Source organism: Mobula hypostoma, chromosome 15, assembly GCF_963921235.1.
Source record: "Mobula hypostoma chromosome 15, sMobHyp1.1, whole genome shotgun sequence".
NCBI classification, from domain to species: Eukaryota; Metazoa; Chordata; class Chondrichthyes; order Myliobatiformes; family Myliobatidae; genus Mobula; species Mobula hypostoma.
Window position 1 is genome coordinate 18,420,007 of NC_086111.1, and position 20,215 is coordinate 18,440,221.

Genomic DNA, 20,215 nt, shown 5'->3' on the forward strand with positions numbered 1-20,215 from the left:
AGGGTCGGGGCAGATGAAAGAGAGAGGGTCGGGGCGGAGGAGAGAGAGGACGGGGTGGAGGGGAGAGAGAGCGGCAGAGGAGAGAAAGGTCCGTGTGTTGGTGAGATAGAGAGGGCAGGGTGGAGGAGAGATGGGGTGGCGGAGGAGAGAGAGGGGGCGGCGGAGGAGATAGAGGCCCATGGAGGAGAGAAAGAGGGCGGTGGAGGACAAGGAGAGGGCAGTGGAGGAGAGGGAGAGGGCGGTAGAGGGGAAGGAGAGGGTGGTGGAGGAGAGTTGTTTCTTGGAATGGAGGCCGGTGACTAGTGGTGTGCCACAGGGGTTGGTGTTAGAATGTATATAAATGACAGATGTGAATGTACAGGGTTCGGTCAGTACGTTTGCGGATGACAAAATTAGAGCTGCTGTTGATGGTGAAGGTGATTTTTGTAGATTTACAAGGGATCTTGATCAATTAGGGAAAAGGGTCGAGAAGTAGCAAATTGATTTCAATACAGATGTGTGACGTGAAAGTCAGATTAGTGTTGGACTAATGGTATGAATACCAGGATACTAGGGAGTGTAAGGCAACAAAGGAACAAAGTGTATCCTTAAGTGTAAGTATTGTCACAGGTAGACTCAGCAGTCTGGGCATTGAATTGGGAGTTGGTACATTATGTCACAATTGTATTATTTGTTGGTGAGACTGCACTTGGAGTACTGTATGTAATTTGGTCATCCTCTTATCGGAAAGATGTGGTTAAACTGGGAAAAGTGCAGAGAAAATTTACAAGGATGTTGCCAGCACTAGAGGGCCTGAGTTATCGGAAGAAGTTGGCTGGGCGGGGTCTTTATACCTTGGAACATAGGAGGATGAGGGGCAACCTTATAAAAATGTTTAAAATTGTGTAAGGCATGGATCAGGTAGATGTTAATAGCTTTCCCCCCAGGGTTGGGGAGACCTAAACTAGAGGGAATAGATTTAGAGTAAGAGAGAAAAGGTTTAAAAGGGAATGAGGAGCAACTTTTTCATGCAGAGGTTGGTGGGTATAGGAACGAGATGCCAGAAGAAGTGGTTGAGTCAGGTACAATGAAGCACTTAGGTAGGTACATGGAGGAGCAAGACTTAAAGGAATATGGCTGTGAAGGAAATAAGGACTACTTGTGTGGGCACTTTGGTTGACCTGGTCTTGTTGGATTCTTGTATTCATGCTGTATTGCTCTATGACTTTAGATTACATTGTCAGAAACACTGTGGGCACGTGGTTAAGGCATTGGACTAGCAACCTGAAGGTCATAAGTTTGAGCCCCAGCCGAGGGAACGTGTTGTATCCTTGAGGAAGGCACTTAATCACCCATTGCTCTGTGACGACACTGGTGCCAAGCTGTATGGGTCCTAATGCCCTTCTCTTGGACAACACTGGTGACGTGAGGGGAGGGGAGACTTGCAGCATGGGCATCTGCTGGTCTTCCATACAACCTTGCCCAGGCCTGCGCACTGGAGAGTGAAGACTTTCCAGGCGCAGATCCATGGTCTCGCAAGACTAACGGATGCCTATACTGTCAGAAACACCCAGACCTTTGACCTTTAACACTAAGAACAGAAAGGACTGCAGGCAGATAGCACCCTTAGGTTCCCTTCCAATAGTCACAGATTGTGACTTGGAGATCTACTTAGCACATCTTCATCATCATGAGTCCAAGTCTGGCAACTCCCTTCTCAGTAACACTGTGGGAGTACATTCACCAGAAGAATTACAGTAGTTCATAAGGGTGATTCACCACGACATTCCCATGGGCAATTCGTGATAGACAATAAATGCTGCTTTGCTCACCACCCAGAAATAAGTAAATGAGACATGAAATCTGAAATAAAAATGTAATATACTGGAACCAGTCAGCAGGTTATAAAGCATATTTGAAAGCCTAAAAGTGATAACATTTTTGATCCCTGAGCATTCATCGGAATAATACACCATTCACATCCCTTTTTAATTCCAGACAGCATCAATCATGGCAACGTAACTAATAGTCTAGAGGTATAACCAGATGTGTAGGGCAGTTGTTTAGGGTGCATGCCAATTAATTCCCTTTCAGGATATTTTCTACTCATCAATTTTTTTCCCACTGTTCTAATGTTTCCTCTGTGATAGAAATTAATTTTGCTTTGTTAAATGTCACACATAAATGTCATGCCAAATTTAGAGAGAAATATTTCAATTACCATTCAATAAGCAGAAGCACAATAAATTCTACAACTTGCATTTATATCACATTCTTAATGTAGCAGAACATCCCATGACACTTTGCAGAAGCGTGATCAGAAAACTTTGGCAGAAAAGAACATAGAGACATTCGAACTATAAAAAGGTTTGCTCTCTGAAAGAAGCGATGAGCGAGTGCATTGGATGCCAGAGTTGGAGAATTCCAGAAATCTTGAAAGGTCATGGAGCTGAAGGAGATTTCAGATAAGGAAGGAAAAAATCAGGATGGGAGTTAAAGTGAAGATGAGATTTTTCAATTACTTTGGACTATCAGCTGCCAAGTACACAGGTAATGTGGGTTGGGATTGGGACAGAATTGTTTTGGTGTATTTTTAGTGAATGGAAAAAAGGAATAAGGGTACCTTATTTAGCTGCTTGAGTATCTTCCAGCATTCTATATAATTGTGTATTGTTTGTATTCTAACTCTTGGCTCCTTGTCCTTTGATATCCTCATCTAATAAAAAATCTATTGATTTCAGATCTAGAATTATTAAGAAGTAAGCATCTCTGCTTAATATAAAGAGCTTTTCAATATTTTACCATCCTTTCCTGGAAGTGCTTCTTAGCTTCTCTTTAAATCATCCTGATTTTCTTATGACCCATTGTACCGGACACCCACTACACCAGAGATGATCTCTACATTTTAAATTCCTTTTAAAGTTCTGAATCTACAAATAATTACAGCATGAAGTGTATTAGATAGTACCTATCACATTAGTCGGTATCAGGAAAGTAACACGAAACTGATCAACTTAAAAGTGCTTTTAGCAAGTGGGAGAGCTCTAACACATAGTCTGAGGTTACATATTTCCTGTAGCATGGAAACAATTGCTATTGTATTCAAAACTGAGATGGACAGCTTTTCTGTGTATTAAATGAGTCAAGGATTATGGTTATAGGGAAGGAATATAGTGTTCAAATAGAAGATGAGTCATGGTCTTGTTGAATGCTAGATCAGACTTGAGGAACCCAGTGGTATACAGCTGCTCCTATTTCTAATGACTTGGTCATCAAGGAAATCATTACGGCTTTGCACCAGACATGCAATGGTAGAGGAATCAGTAGGATGTTACTGGGGAAATGGGATTGATGGGAATGAGCGGAATAGCCTCATCTGTCATTAGGTTCATTTTCCCATACTACACAGCATGTAGGCCCATTCCACTTGACGTTTCTGAGAAAAGAGCTTAGCTAGAAGAGAGAAAAAATGGTTTTGGAACAATAGAAAAATATTATAGAGCAGAGGTGAAATAAGTCACGTCTATTCTTAGAACTCGGGCCCTCTAGATTTTATGGAAATCTCTAAGTGTGTATATGTGAAGTAAATGCTGCACTAAACACAAACATATTAACCTGAATGAAATACGACTTGGGAACATATGAACTCTAAAATTAATTATTTATAGGTGGCATATTATAGGATGGAATAACTATGAACTTAATACTAAATCCCAATACCCATTGCTGTTCTAGTTGAAGGTGAGGTAAGGTTAATATTGTCAGAAGATTCATGTTCCAGCAAACTTGCCAATTAGCATAATATTTTACATTAGGCTTAGTGATTATACAGTTGAACAATTAGTCTTAATTATCCATGCATAGTTAATGCATGTCTATGTTAAAGCATTATTTTACTAAACTAAACTAAAGCAAATTAAGTAAGCCTGCAAACTGAGAGTAAGCCTGCAAACTGAGAGTAAGCCTGCCAGCTGAGAGTAAGCCTGCAAACTGAGATTAAGCCTGCAAGCTGAGAGTAAGCCCTGCAAGCTGAGAGTAAGCCCTGCAAACTGAGATTAAGCCTGCAAACTGAGAGTAAGCCCTGCAAGCTGAGAGTAAGCCTGCAAGCTGAGAGTAAGCCCTGCAAACTGAGATTAAGCCTGCAAGCTGAGAGTAAGCCCTGCAAGCTGAGAGTAAGCCTGCAAGCTGAGAGTAAGCCCTGCAAGCTGAGAGTAAGCCTGCAAGCTGAGAGTAAGCCCTGCAAGCTGAGAGTAAGCCCTGCAAACTGAGATTAAGCCTGCAAGCTGAGAGTAAGCCCTGCAAGCTGAGAGTAAGCCTGCAAGCTGAGAGTAAGCCCTGCAAGCTGAGAGTAAGCCTGCAAGCTGAGAGTAAGCCCTGCAAGCTGAGAGTAAGCCTGCAAGCTGAGAGTAAGCCCTGCAAGCTGAGAGTAAGCCTGCAAGCTGAGAGTAAACCTGCAAGCTGAGAGTAAGCCCTGCAAGCTGAGATTAAGCCTGCAAACTGAGAGTAAGCCCTGCAAGCTGAGAGTAAGCCTGCAAGCTGAGAGTAAGCCCTGCAAGCTGAGAGTAAGCCTGCAAGCTGAGAGTAAGCCCTGCAAGCTGAGAGTAAGCCCTGCAAGTGTTTTTGAGCTTAACCCAGCTAATACTTCTTTCCTGTGAGCAAAGGCGTCTCTTTCTATTGTGAAGTTAAAGTTAACCTCCCTTCCTCACAAAATCCCTCTTCACAACAAAAACAAATGTTCTCTACCACTAATTTATACTAAAGTCTGTGCTTAAGTGTAAAATTGCTGAAAAGCATGTTTCCCCCAGCAGCCTAATCAAATAAATCCTATCACTTTTTCATGTGTTTTGTAAATAATTTTGTTCTCACTGTAAGTATAGTGTTTTGTTCAGCTGGTACCAACTGTCTGTGAAAACATTCCTCATCCGTGAGCTGCTGAGACCTGTTGTATTCTCACAGTCTGCAGTTCTAATTCTTGCAGCATTTTCAATTTTAGCTTATGTCTTCTTTTTCTCTCTCTGTCATTCCTTTAACTGTCTTCTATGCTGCTACCTCTAAATTACTTTGCATTCACTCTCTTAAGTCATTCTGGTGGTCCAATCAGTGGCAGGAGCAGCACAGAAAGGAGTAAGTAAAAGTACAGAAGAAACAAGAAGAGCGGCCATTGTTGGAGCGGGCCAGTGGTGAGAGTGGGAGTGTCAGGCTTTGGCTCCAAGGAGGCTTCGGCTCAGAAGAGGTGCTGGCTCTGCATAAGTTACCCTGGTAAGTTTCTGAAACAAGAGAAAATCTGCAGAAGCTGGAAATCTGAGCAACACACACAAAATGCTGGCAGCCTGAAATGTTGACTGTACTTTTTCCATAGATGCTGCCTGGCCTGCTGAGTTCCTCCAGCATTTTGTGTGGGTAAGTTTCTGTTAAGATTCCTTTTTTTTTTACTGTGTCAGGGGTACTTAGTGTAGTTTAAATGGCTGTTATGTGTTCTTCATGCCAGATGTTGGAGTCCTGGGAACTACATTTGTGTGAAGTGCTCTTTGAAGTCCATGTTAGGGAGCTGAACAGCAGAAGGGTGATCTTCGGCTTCTACGGAAGTGTGAGGAGATCATTGATCGGAGTTATAGGGAAGTAGTCACCCCTAAGTTGCAGGAGGCAGGTGGCTGGGTGACTTTCAGGAGAAAGAATGGGAAGGTGAATAGGCAATTAGCACAGAGCACCCTGTGGCCATTCCCCTCAATAATAAGTATACTATTTTGGATACTGATGTGGGGGGATGACCTCCCTGGGGAATGCAATGGAGGCCAGGTTACTGGCATTGAGCATGGGTTTGTGGCACAGAAGGGAAAGAGGGAGAAGAGGGGAGTGGTAGTGATAGGGGGCTCAATAGTCAGAGGAACAGACAGCATATTTTGTGGATGTGAATGAGACACCCGGTTGGTGTTGCCTCCCAGGTGTCAGGGTCAGGGATGTCTCGGATCACATCCACAGCATTTTGGAGACGGAGAGAGAGCAGCCAGATGTCTTGATACATATTGGTACCAATGACATAGGAAGGAAAAGCAAAGAGTTCCTGAAAAGCAAATTTAGAGAGCTGGGCAGAAAGCTGAGAAGCATGACCTCCAGGGTAGTAATTTCTGGATTGCTACCTGTGCCATGCACCAGTGAGGGTAGAAACAGGATGATTTTACAGATACATGCGTGGTTGAGAAGCTGGTGCTGGGGGCAAATCTTCAGGTTCTTGGATCATTGGGATCTCATTATGGGGAGGTATGACCTGTGCAAAAGGGACAGGTTGCAACTGAACCCAAGCGGGACCACTATTCTCATGGGCAGGTTCATTAGAGTTGATGGGGAGGGTTTAAACTAATTTGGCAGGGAGATGGGAACCGGAGTGAAGGGACTCAGGATAGGACAGATAATAAAAAAGCAAACGTAGCATCCAGTCAGACTGTCAAGAAGGGCAGGCAGATGAGAGGACAAAATTGCTTCATGAAAAGACACAAAAATGCAAGAAATACTGTAGAATCAAGAATCTAGAATAAATAAGGAGGTAAAATAACGAGGCATTAATGAGCAGCTCCATCCCAAGGACCATACCAGACCTTTGAATGAAGTGGCTACTGAGATACTAAATGTTTTGGTAAATACCTTTCAAAATCTCAAGGTTTCTGAATGATTCCTTTAGATTGCTGGGTAGTAAGTGTGACCCCACCATTTAAGAATGGTGGAAAAAAGAAAACAGGGATATATATTAGCCAAATCTTGCTAGCTGGGTAGTTGCCTGTATTCCTAATAAAGAATAAACGTACAAATTTCTTGATTTCACTAGGTAGATGCATGCACTTTCCCTGATGAGTCTAGACCAGGGGTCACACACTTAGAATAAGAGGTAGGTATCTAGGATTTTAGCAAAAATTCCATTACTCAGAGAGTGGTGTATCTTTAGGATTCTGTATCTTGAGAGCTATGGGGATTTAGTTATTGACTGCATTCAAAACAGAGATCAATAGCATTGTGGCTGTTAACAAAACCATAACCTCCCTGCATTTACAATTAATTCCCCAAGCAATAATTGATGGAATTTAGCTTCCTCAAGCACTGATATTTGCTTGGGTAAATGTCAATATATAAATAAAGTTTAAAACACACAAGAAAGGCATTGATAAGAATATATAGAATATTAAATTGGTAAATTATTGTAAACTGATTTGGTGAAAGGTTTGCAAATGTGATGTGATGGAGTTTGCTGGCAGTGGCTCCTGCAGAAGTACGTCCATCTGAGGTGTGAGTAAATGATAAACAGAGGATGTTAACCCCTACTGCAGAAAAATGCTTTTTTCTGTGCATGAGATGGAGGAGACGTAGGCCATTTAGAAAGACCTAAAATGCCCCTGTGCTGAAGTAGAAAATGAAAAAAAGGTGAATGCTGACAATCTGAACATTTATTGGTCAAGGAGTACAGAGGAATAAAGCCAATGTTCCAGAATTGACTAAAATGAATGTTAGCAGAATTTTCTGGTTTGGTTCCAAGCACAAATGTCCACTATAGAGCTGACAGGGTGAGATGAGTGAATGGTATTTTGTAGGGGCGCATAAATTGAGAATTTTGTGGCATTAGTAAATGGGGAGTTGTAAGGCATAATTAAATGGGTAATTATGGGGGTAGCAGAAAATGAGGAAAGGAAGCCATTGGTACATCAGGGGAACCAGTAAGTGAAGGCAATGAGGGAACACCAGTAAAGTTGGTCATTATAAATGGGGGAGTTGGGGTGCATTGGTACAGGGGAATTAAAGGCAACTGGAGAAGTAAGTGGAAGGGTTTTGAGGGCAATTAGAAAGACCCAGCATACTGTGTCAGTAGGCAGCACCAGTATATGTGGTATTTGCAGGGCAATTGGGAGCACCGGGAAATGGGGAAATTTAAGGGTCATTATTCAGTGAGGGAATGAGAGAAGTAAGTAAATGGGGATTTTTCAGGCACCAGAACATGAGGGGCAAAGCGGTCAGAATGTGGAGGAACCAAGATAATTAAGGAATTAGTGAAAGCTGTCATTTGTTTTGGGAATGGAAGAATGCACCAGCAAACGTGCAGATTTCACATTGTTTTAGGGACCACTTGTAAGTGTAGTTAGAGACATGCATGAGGATTACAGGTGAATGGGGAATTCGTATAAAGTCCCATTACTTAGTGAATACTTTGCTTCAGTATTCACTATGGAAAAGGATCTTGGCAATTGTAGGGATGACTTGCAGTGGACAAAAATGCTTGAGCATGTAGATATTAAGAAAGACGATGTGCTGGAGCTTTTAGAAAGCATCAAGTTGGGATAAGTCACAAGGACCGGACGGGATGTACCCTAGGCTACTGTGGGAGGTGAAGGAGGAGATTGCTGAGCCTCTGGTGATGATGTTTGCATCATCAATGGGGACGGGAGAGGTTCCGGAGGATTGGAGAGTTGCGGATGTTGTTCCCTTATTCAAGAAAGGGAGTAGAGATAGCCCAGGAAATTATAGACCAGTTAGTTTTACTTCAGTGGTTGGTAAGTTGATGGGGAAGATCCTGAGAGGCAGAATTTATGAACATTTGGAGAGACATAATATGATTAGGAATAGTCAGCATGGCTTTGTCAAAGGCAGGTCATGCCTTACGACCCTGATTGAATTTTCTGAGGATGTGACTAAACACATTGATGAAGGGAGAGCAGTAGATGTAGTGTATATGGATTTCAGCAAGGCACTTGACAAGGTACCGCATGCAAGGCTTATTGAGAAAGTAAGGAGGCATGGGATTCCAGGGGACATTGCTTTGTGGATCCAGAACTGGTTTGCCCACAGAAGGAAAAGAGTGGTTGTAGACGGGTCATATTCTGCATGGAGGTCGGTGACCAGTGATGTGCCTCAGGGATCTGTTCTGGGACCCTTACTCTTTGTGATTTTTATAAACGACCTGGATAAGGAAGTGGAGGGATGGGTTAGTAAATTTGCTGATGACACAAAGGTTGGAGGTATTGTGGATAGTGTGGAGGGTGGTCAGAGGGACATTGATAGGATGCAAAACTGGTTTGAGAAGTGGCAGATGTTGGAAGACTAAGGGTATTTTACGGTTTTTGGATTTATTTTTAGATGGTTCCCTTATGTCTTTTGAACAATTATCTAATAAATATAACTTATCAAGAATACATTTTTTTAGATATTTACAAGTTAGAAATTTCCTAAGTACTATACTTACTTCCTTTCCAATGCTTCCTCCTATATATATTTTAGATTCGATAATTAACCTTAATCCATGTCAGAAAGGTGCATCGGCTATGATTTATAATATTATTATGAAACTTAGGAAAGCTCCATTTGATAAGATTAGGGTAGATTGGGAACAGGAATTGGGGCTTACCATTTCTGTGGATGATTGGGGGCAGATTTTACAATTAGTTAATACTTCCTCTATTTGTGCTAAACATTCCCTAATTCAATTTAAAGTGGTTCATAGAGCACATATGTCCAAAGATAAGTTAGCGCGTTTTTACTCGCATATTAATCCTTTCTGTGATAGATGTTCGGGGCAGATAGCCTCTTTAACTCATATGTTTTGGTCTTGCCCTACTTTGGAAACTTTTTGGAGAGATATTTTCAATATTATTTCTAAGGTATTAAATATAGATATCTCTCCTCACCCTATTACTGCTATCTTTGGACTACCTAAAATTTCTAGTAATCTTTCCCCTTCAGCCCGTAGAATGATTGCATTTCTTACTTTAATGGCGAAAAGATGTATTTTACAACATTGGAAAGAGCTTAATGCTCCAACTACCTTTTTTTGGTTTTCTCAGACGATTTTATGTTTGAATCTGGAGAAAATTAGAAGTAACCTTTATGATTCTTCATTTAAATTTGAACAGATTTGGGGACCTTTTGGCAGGTTTTCAGGTGGCTGTAAAAACCAACCAAGGATCTACATATTCTGGTGCAGTGTAACCAAGAGAAAACAGATGCTGAAGTAAGTGATTGGGTCTTGTTGTTCTCATTCACTCCTTTCACAGCTATGATCGTTCTCTGTAGCACAGTGGAGGTCAATCTCATGTAGCACAGCTCCCTCGAACAGATTTCTTCCAGGTGTATCTATTGAGTGCAGTGTTTTTCCAGTTTTCAGATGTAATGTTGAATTTATTCGGGCTGATTTTGATGTTGTCTTTGAAATGTTTCAATTTGCACAAGACACTCTATAATCTGAAAAACGTGATCAATACATATAGCAATTTTGGCACGGTGCTTTAAAAATGAATTGTATCATCAAATTTCTGATGATGTGTTTTCTAAATATGGACATTCAATGAACTTACAGGACAGGCAGGATAGAGTTGAGGCTGGGATATCTGCAAATGTTTTTTTTATTCTCCCTGTTTCCCAGACAGTATCTGGCTAGTTAAAGGACTAGATATCAGTTGGGTGTGGTGGCCTGTTAAAGGGAGAGTCATTCCTAGGCTAATGGAATTGCTTTTTTGAAAATATAGCAGATTTGAAAAATTGCAGGTCAAAGGAAATTACTGGTCACAGAAAATGGGGAAATTGTAGATGGCTGAAGAGACTATACATTGTCCATATATTATGGGATGAAAGGGAGATAAGCAAAGAGGTCGAGATGAGGGCTGAAGAGATCAGAAGTCAAGGGAAGTAATGGTTTTGGAGAGATTGTGGCTTGGGAGAAACACTTGTGGAATGAAAACTCACAGTGGAGAAGTTTGAAGAGATGACAGATATATGGGGAGAATGTTGGATAGTTTGAAAAGAATGCAAATCAGTGAGATTCTCAGAGAATGGCAGTTAAGTGTATTCTATATTGCAGGTAGACTGTAGTAATTGCAGCTTGTGGGCAAGGTGGGATCAAATCCTGAGTAGAGATGAAGGCACGTAGAAAGCTCTGGTGCATTTCTCACACTGTTCCAAGACTAACACTTGAGGCCTAAGACCGGAGGCCTGTGACTAGTGGTGTGCTGCAGGGATCAGTGCTGGGTTCATTGTTGTTTGTCAATGATCTGGATGATAATGTGGTTAACTGGATCAGCAAATTTGCAGATGACACCAAGATTGGCGGTGTAGTGGACAGTGAGGAAGGTTATCATGGCTTGCAGAGAGATCTGCATCAGCTAGGAAAATGGGCTGAAAAATGGCAGAATGGAATTTTATGCAGACAGCTGCAAGGTTTCGCATTTCAGAAGCGCCAACCAGGGTAGGTCTTACATAGTGAATGGTAGGGCAATGAGGAATATGGTAGAACAAAGGGATCTGGGAATATAGGTACATCATTCGTTGAAAGTGACGTCACAGGTAAATAGGGTAGTAAAGAAAGCTTTTGGCACATTTGCCTTCATAAATCAATGTATTGAGTATAGAAGATAGGATTTTATGCTGAAGTTGCACAAGACGTTGGTGAAGCCTAATCTGGAGTATTGTGTGCAGTTTTGATCACCTACGTACAAGAAAGATGTAAACAAGGTTAAAACAATGCAGAGAAAAATTACAAGGATGTTACCAGGTCTGGAGGACCTAAATTATAAGGAAAGATTTAATAGGTTAGGACTATATTCTTTAGAACGTAGAAAATTGAGAGGATATTTGATAGAGATATACAAATTTATGAGTGGTCTAGATAGGGTAAATGCAAGCAGGCTTTTTCAACTGAAGTTGGGTGGGACTCCAACCAGAGGTCATGACTTAAGGGTAAAAGGTGAGAAGTTCAAGGGGAACATGAAGAGAAACAGAAAACCTACAGCATAAGACAGGCCCTTCAGCCCACAATGTTGCGCTGAACATGTACTTAGTTCAGAAATTACATAGGGTTACCCATAGCCCTCTATTTTTCTAAGCTCCATGTACCTATCCAAGAGTTTCTTAAAAGACTCTATTGTATCTGCCTCCACCACCGTCGTCGGTTGCCCATTCCACGCACTCACCACTCTCTGCGTAAAAAAGCTTACCTCTGACATCACCTCTGTACCTTCTTTCAAGCACCTTAAAACTGTGCCCTCTCATGTTAACCATTTCAGCCTTGGGAAGAAGCATCTGACTATCCACACGGTTAATATCTCTAATCATCTTATACCTTTGTGGAGTTGCTTGGAGTGTTCTTTTGTCTTCATGGTGTAGTTTTTGCCAGGATACTGACTCACCAGCAGTTGGACCTTCCAGATACAGGTGTATTTTTACCACAATCAGTTGAAGCACCTTGACCGCTCACAAGTGATCTCCATTAACTACTTGTGTGACTTCTAAAACCAATTGGCTGCACCAGTGATGATTTGGTGTCTCATAATACTTATGCAATCAATTACTTTATGTTTTATATTTGTAATTAATTTAAATCACTTTGTAGTGATCTGTTTTCACTTTGACACAAAAGACTTTTCTGTTGATCAGTGTCCAAAAAAAGCCAAATTAAATCCAGTGATACAATTTGTAAAACAATAAAAGGTGAAAACTTCAAGGGGTGTGAATACTTTTTATAGGCACTGTAGGAGAAGGATTAGACCACTGGGTCCACTCCACCATTCCATCCATTGTGGCTGATTCACTATCCCACTCAATCCCATTCTGCTGCCCTCTTCCATTAATCTTCCATGCCCAGAAACCATCAACCTCCACTCCAAATATACCCAATAACCCGGCCTCCACAGCCCGAGGCAACCAGTTGCACAAATCCTCTTCATTCAGAGGGTTGCAAGAGTGTGAAATGAGCTGCCAGCACCGATAGTCCATGCGAGCTTGATTTCAACGTCTAAGAGAAGTTTGGAGAGGTACATGTATAGTAGGGATATGGAGGCTATGCTCCTGGTGCAGGTTGTTGGGAGAAGGCAGTTTAAATGGTATTCGGCATGGAACAGACGTGCCAAAGGGCCTGTTTCTGTGCTGTACTTCTCTATGACTCTAAGAGCACCTGCTGCATTCAAAAGTTTTTGCTTCCTTCAGCTCTCAGTTTCCACAGTCCTTATCCTCATGTTTTAATAAATGAATATTTTAATACTAAATACATTTAAACAATAAATCTCTTGTGAGCACATTTTTCCCATAACCGTCAGAGCAGAACTCTTTAAATTAGATTTAGTATATTCAATTTTCCATTTCCCTCACTTGGACATGTCAAACTAAGCGCAGTCAGCTTCACTAAGAGTCAGTATAGAAACCAAGGATCTTTCTGCTATGTAAGATCCAGTATTCACATGCATACCAAACAAATTAATGCAAATATCTCCTTACAGTATAAACATTATTAATAAAATAAATGTGATATTCGATTACTGACCTCACATATTTTTCAATAACCAACTCATTGAGTTCAATGAATTTCTCATACTCCTTGGCGTAGCTATTCATGGGTATCAGAGCTTTTTCCATTGCATTTTTTATTGTATTACGTAATTCCTGAACAGCTGGCTCATTGTGCCATACAGATTCCAGTAATGGCGTTCCACTTTGAAACATCTCCTCTAGGATAAACTAAGTAACATAATTTTGAAATATTACGGCTTCAACTATGGGAACTCGGTGACCGCAGGCATCACTCTTGCATATTACATTCACTTACTTGATCAATACAAGTTATGCCAGGAGCCTGTATACAGATTCACTAAGGGGAATGAGGGGAAAGCTATAGAAAAACATGAGGAATGGCAGACTGTAATGAAAGAGTCACTCGACAATTCAAAAATAGTTTATTCCCCTCCACCATTAATTTTTTTTTGAATGGTCCATGAACCCATGAACACTATTCACTATTCCATTTATTTTCACAAAACTTATTTGTTTTTGTAATTTATGGTAATTTTATTACTTTGTACTGTACTACTGCTACAAAATAACAAATTTTACGCCAGTCAGGGATAAATATAATGCAGATACTTGCTCACAACACTTTGTGTTCACAGTGCTCCAAGCATATATTAATGAGAAAACAATATTATTCCACTGTGGTGCAGAAAAGAATGCTACTGCTTACTGTTCCAGATATTCAACACTAGCCTCAATGCTGTCGATGTGGAAGATTACATAATCCCCGGTGACTATATTGGTTTTCTCTGTCTGCTAGAGTTCAATGATGCAGATAGACAAGATTAACCATCTATTGTAAATTACTGCTGCTGCATGGGGGCAGTAGGAAACTGACCAATAGTACTAAACTATGGAACCGAAATTCATCAATAGTTTAACAAGAGCATCTCAGGATAATTTTTTTTACTTGGTTAGCCTTTTAAGGTAATGAATTAACTTCAAGTTTCATCCACTTGAAATTTATTAACAAGAATTTTCCAAGTGAATGAAAAGAAGTTAATATTGGAACTGTATTCTGTAAGATTCATGATGTAGGTTTTGTAAACCCAGCTAAGGAACAATGAAACTCTAAAAATGTTCATCCAATGAGTGAACAGATTAAGTGCATCTCTGCACCTAATTTCTGTAATCATGGAATTTGTAGGATAACTATCATATTTGTAATAATAAATAAATACATTTAACATCGGAATTAGCAGGAAGGCAGCATCTATGAGGAGAGAAACAAAGTTGATGTTCCATATTAATGGCTTTAAACATTACTGGAAAACACTGTAGATGAACCAACTTTTAGGCATACAAAGCCAAATAAATGGTGCTGGGGGGTGGGGATGTGTGAGACAGGAATTCAAGAAAGGAAGAAACATAAGAAGTCTGTGATAGCTTGGAGTGCAGGATTTCTTACCTTCCCTCACTTTTAACATTATAACAAGAAGCTATCTAACTCAGGCAAAGTCATTGTTCACATTAAGTTTAGATTTTGTAGGATATATTTTTAAAATTGTTTTTATCATCTTTTCCTAATTCACCTATTACCAACTAATGTAAAACATGAATGATTCCTGTGATGAAGTCCCACATCACCATCCTCATCTATTTGTATCAGATTCTTCTAACTTACCTAGGAAAGCTTCCGCTATCCTCTTGGTCACATTGATATGTTCCCTATCTCTGCACCACCACCACTAGGTCAAACCATGGGCCACTAATTTGCCTTTCAATGGACTTCTTTATAATATATTTCTTCTTTTAAAAAAATTTCTTTAATAATGCTGTCAACTTACTCTCATTATTCACATTTGCAACTCCCCATCTATTTTCAACCACCATCACTCCCATAAGATTCAAAGATGTTTGTCTCTATGATGAATGCTTGTATAAATATACATTCTTATCAATACAGTAATGTGGAAAGCAAAAAGTGCCTCCAAGTGCATACAGTCATAATCAGAATCAGATTTATTATCGCTGATGTGACATGAAATTTGTTGTTGTGCAGTACAGTGTAAAAACATAATATTACTATAAATTACAAAAAAGCAATAAAAAGTGCAGAAAAAAAGGACAATGAGGTACTGCTGATGGGTTTGTGGAATCTGATGGTGGAGGGAAAGATGCTGTTCCTAAGTTATTGGATGTGGGTCTTCAGGCTCTGGTAGTAACGCGAAGAGGGCAAGTCCCGTATGGTGAGGGTACTTAATGATGGATGCCACTTTCTTGAGGCACCTCTTGAAGATGAGATCGATGATGGGAAGGTAGTCTACATCATCATGAATATATACCTATTAAATTTTCAGAATAAAGTTCAGCATTCAATTCTGATACAAAACATTACAAGGCAATATTACCTTTTCTATATGAGGAACAAATTGTGTGGCTGTGATGGCTTTGTCAAACAGAGTCAGTGTAACAGCCTTAAATCTTTCCAATGGTGTACTAAAATGCACCTTGCCCTTATCCAGACTAAGGTCCAGAACAAAAATGGGCATCTTTTTGGGCCTGTAAAACAAAAGAACAAACATTTTCTAAAATTTAAGGAATCAACAAACTAAATCCAAAATGTTTAGTGAAGTTCTACAAACATGAACAGACAACTCCACAACTCTCATAAGGACTGGCATCTGACCGGTTAAAATACTCTATGTATGTGTGTATGTGTGTGTGTATATATATATCTCCATTGTCCATTGTTTTTCCTGCAACTTAATCGGAGACCACTGTAAACCTAAATCTGATCATCTTCTAAAGACAACTATAATCAACTGACTGTGAAGTAAATAACAGTAATTCACTGAAATTTCTAATGACTGGGGATTAGGAGTATCTGTAGAGATACTCTGTAGAACCATCTGTAGAGATAAAAAATGAATAAATATCAAAATTGTTTGAAGCACTTTTATACTATCTTCCCAGTTTGCAGCTGATTAATAATTCTGAAGTATGCAGTCTCATTGAGCACTTAATCCATCATCAAGGTAACAAAGCAGCTGAAGGTCTGGCAAATGAAGTTGTGGCAATAGCCAAGAGTACATATGCTTTATGACTGTATGCCTGGATTGGTGATGGAGGCAGAGGTACTGGTGGATAGGTTCTTTTCTGATTGGAAATCTGTAGTAAGTGGTGGACTGCGGGAGAGTAATGGCAGGGACCGGAGCAACCTTGGGGTACAAGTTCACAGCTCTTTAGAAGTGGCAACAAAGGTAGATAAGATAATTAAAAAGGGCATGTGCTTGACGTTTTAGGCCAAGGCATTGAGTATAACAGTTAGGGTGACAAATTTCAACTTTAGAAAACATTAGCTACACTGCATTTAAAATATTGTGTACCATTCTGGTTGCTACACTACAGGAAGGATGTGGTAGCAACAGAAAGAGTGAAGAAGAGATTCACCAAGATGTTACCCGGAATGGAGGACTATAGTTATAGGCAGAGATTGGATAGGCTAGGTTTATCCATAGGAGCATAGGAGACTCAGGGAAGACCTTACCGAGATTTAATGCATTGACAGGATTGATGGCCTGAATCCTTATATCAGTGCAGGGGAGTCTAGAAGTACAGGGCACATGATTAAGCTGAGAAAGGAGAAATTTAAAGGAGATCTGAGAAGTAAAACTTTTACACTGATATTGGTGAATAACTGGAACGAGCTGCCAAACGAGGTAGCAGAGGCAAGAATAATTACGTTTAAAAGGCATTTGGACAGCAAAAACAGAGAGCACAATCCCACAAGTGGGATGAGAATAGCTGGCATGGACAAGGTAGGTGTTACACATTTCTGTGGTTCCATGGTGAAATGTCAGCAGCTGAGAAAGACTGTTTACTGCAACTAAGCTAAAATGTTGAAGTTTGATTCAAGGATGAGTGAGAAAGTTTTGGCAGGCAAAAATAATTTCTATCAGTATAAAGTTCCTAATATAGTAAAACGTACTGAGTTTCTTCATGACAGATTGGAATATAAAATCTGTAGACTTGTAGTTGCAGCTGATGGTAACCAGTCTGGCAAAAGTGCTCACCAATCACTGATGTGATGACCTTCCACATCCTCCATGATATTCAGCATGTATTTACATTATTACATATTATTGATTAATGAGAATTAAACTCTAATAAATACACTGATGAGACATGCAGAATAAGAACATAAAAACATAATAACATGAGTATGCCATTATATTTCTCAGGTCCGCGCTATCATTCAATGAAATTCAAACAACAAAGAGAGTAAGCAAAGAGAGTGTGCAGGGTTCCACTGTGACCATTTCCCTTAGCAACAAGTGCTTCCCTGTGGATACTGCTGGGAGGGAGGGGGAGGAAGATCGATCAGGGCACAGCAACAGCAGCCAGGGCAGTGGCAATGTAGCCGGCTCTGAGGCTCAGCAAGGAAGGATAAAGTCAAGTAGAGCGATAATGATAGGAGACATAGAAACTTAGAAAACATACAGCACAATACAGGCCCTTCGGCCCACAAAGCTGTGCCGAACATGTCCTTACTTTAAAACTACCTAGGCTTTACCCATAGCCCTCTATCTATCTAAGCTCCATGTACCCATCCAGGAGTCTCCTAAATGACCCTATCGTTTCTGCCTCCACGACGGCCACCGGCAGCCCATTCCATGCACTCACCACTCTGCGTAAAAAACTTACCGCTAACATCTCCTCTGTACCTGCTTCCAAGCACCTTAAAACAATGCCCTCTCATGCTAGCCAATTCAGCCCTGGGGAAAAGCCTCTGACTATTCACAAGATCAATGCCTCTCATTATCTTGTACACCTCTATCAGGTCACTTCTCATCCTCTGTCGCTCCAAGGAGAAAAGGCAGTTAACTCAACCTATTCTCATAAGGCATGCTCCCCAATCCAGGCAACATCCTTGTAAATCTCCTCTGCACCCTTTCTATAGTTTCCATATCCTTACTGTACTGAAGCAACCAGAAGTAAGCACAGTACTCCAAGTGGGGTCTGACCAGGGTCCTATACAGCTGCAGCATTACCTCTTGTCTCTTAAACTCAGTCTCACGATTGATGAAAGCCAATGCACCATATGCCTTCTTAACCACAGAGTCAACCTGCGTAGCAGCTTTGAGTGTCCTAAGGACTCAGACCCCAAGATCCCTCTGATCCTCCATACTGCCAAGAGTCTTACCATTAATACTATATTCTGCTATCATAAACCACCTCACACTGATCTGGGTTGAACTCCATCTGCCACTTCTCAGTCCAGTTTTGCATCCTATCAATGTCCCATTGTAACCTCTGACAGCCCTCCACACTATCCACAACACCCCCAACCTTTGCGTCATCAGCAAATTTACTAACCCATCCCTCCACTTCCTCATCCAGGTCATTTATAGAAATCATGAAGAATAAGGGTCCCAGAAAAGATCCCTAAGGCTCACCACTGGTCACCGGCCTCCATGCAGAATATGACCCGATAGTCACAATAGTTAGGAAGATAGTTAGGAGGATAGACAGGAGATTATGTGGCCATGAAAGAGACACTAGGATGCTGTGTTGCCTCCCAGGTGCTAGGGACAATGATGCCTCAGAGCAGCTTCAAAATATTCTTAAGAGGGAGGGTGAGCTGCCAGAGGTCATGGTGCACATTGGCACCAATGATATAGGTACAAAGGGGAAGAGGTCCTGCACAGTGAACATAGAAAGTTAGGAAAAAGGCTGAAGAACAGGACCTCCAAGGTAGTAAACTCTGATTACTCCCAGTGCTACGTGCTAGTGAAGACAGGAATGGTTTTATAGCACAGATGAATGATTGGCTAAGGAACTGGTGCGGGGCAGGGTTTCAGGTTCTTTAATAATTGAAACCTTTTCTGGGGCAGGGACAGGTTGCTCCTAAACTGGAGAGGAACCAATATCCTAGCTGCCCTACATTGAGTTCAAAGCTGATGTTGAGTTCCTGCGATGTCGCTGGTTCCAACCTGTATTGGCCTCTGCCGTTCCTTTGGATTCATCAGCTGTGTGGCGAGGAGGAGTCTGCTGCATTGGTAACAGCTTGCTCTCCATATTGTGCTCTCCTGGTTTGCATACCAGCTTGCATATCGACCGACTGCGACAATGTAGACTGCTATAAGACGCAACATCCATAGTCAACCACGATTAATGGAAGGCCTCAGTACTGGTCTCCCATTATAGAAAGGGTGTTGAGGCTTTGGAAAGGGTTAGACGTTGCCTGGATTAGAGGGCATGTGCTATAACGAGAGGTTGGACAAACTTAATTTGTCTTCTCTGGAGCAACAGAGGCTGAGGTGAGATCTGATAGAAATTTATAAAATTATGAGAGTCATAGATAGGGTAGACAGGCAATATCTTTATCCAAGAGATTGAAATGTCTCATGCCAGAGGCCATGCATTTAAGGTGAGAGGGGATAATTTCAAAGAAGATGTGAGGGGCAAGTTGTTTTTTTTACACAGAGAGTGGTGGATATCTGATATCTGGAATGAGCTGCCTAGGGTGGTGGTAGAGGCAAAAGCATTAGAGTCTTTTAAGAGACGTTTAGATAGACACATGAATGTGAGGAAAATGGAAAAATATGAACATGTATACGCAGAAGAGATTGGTTTGGATCGCCATTTGATTCCTAATTTAATTGGTTCAGCACAATACTGTGGGCTGAAGGGCCTGTTCCTGTGTTGTACTGTTCTATGCTCTATGTTCTAAGACGTCGGAGTTTCAACAAAGTGCCTGTTACAATCATATAATGTGGAGGTGACATTTTTAACTTTGGTAGGAAGAAATGTAAATTATGTTTTAAAAGATGAGAAATATTTCTATTCAGAGAAATCCCCAAAAGATTCAATGTGCCATTGCAGTAAACAGTTGGACAAAAAAAACCCCTTTTATTTCATGGTGGTGTTGATGTATAAGTATGTCTGGCTGTAATTATACAGGACTTCGATGTACTATGAGCAC

The 20,215-nt window shown here is 40.8% G+C and overlaps 1 protein-coding gene across 1 annotated transcript in view; it reads right to left on the reverse strand.

Moving 5' to 3' along the window:
* The window catches only part of dnah1 (dynein, axonemal, heavy chain 1), a 393,587-nt gene that overhangs the window by 317,365 nt on the left and 56,007 nt on the right, over positions 1–20,215 (reverse strand). Inside the window, exons 12-13 of the mRNA XM_063068377.1 lie at positions 15,639–15,789; positions 13,265–13,458 (exon numbers count right to left, since the gene is read on the reverse strand). Coding sequence (XP_062924447.1) covers positions 13,265–13,458; positions 15,639–15,789 — 345 coding nt within the window. The remainder of the gene's footprint in view (positions 1–13,264; positions 13,459–15,638; positions 15,790–20,215) is intronic.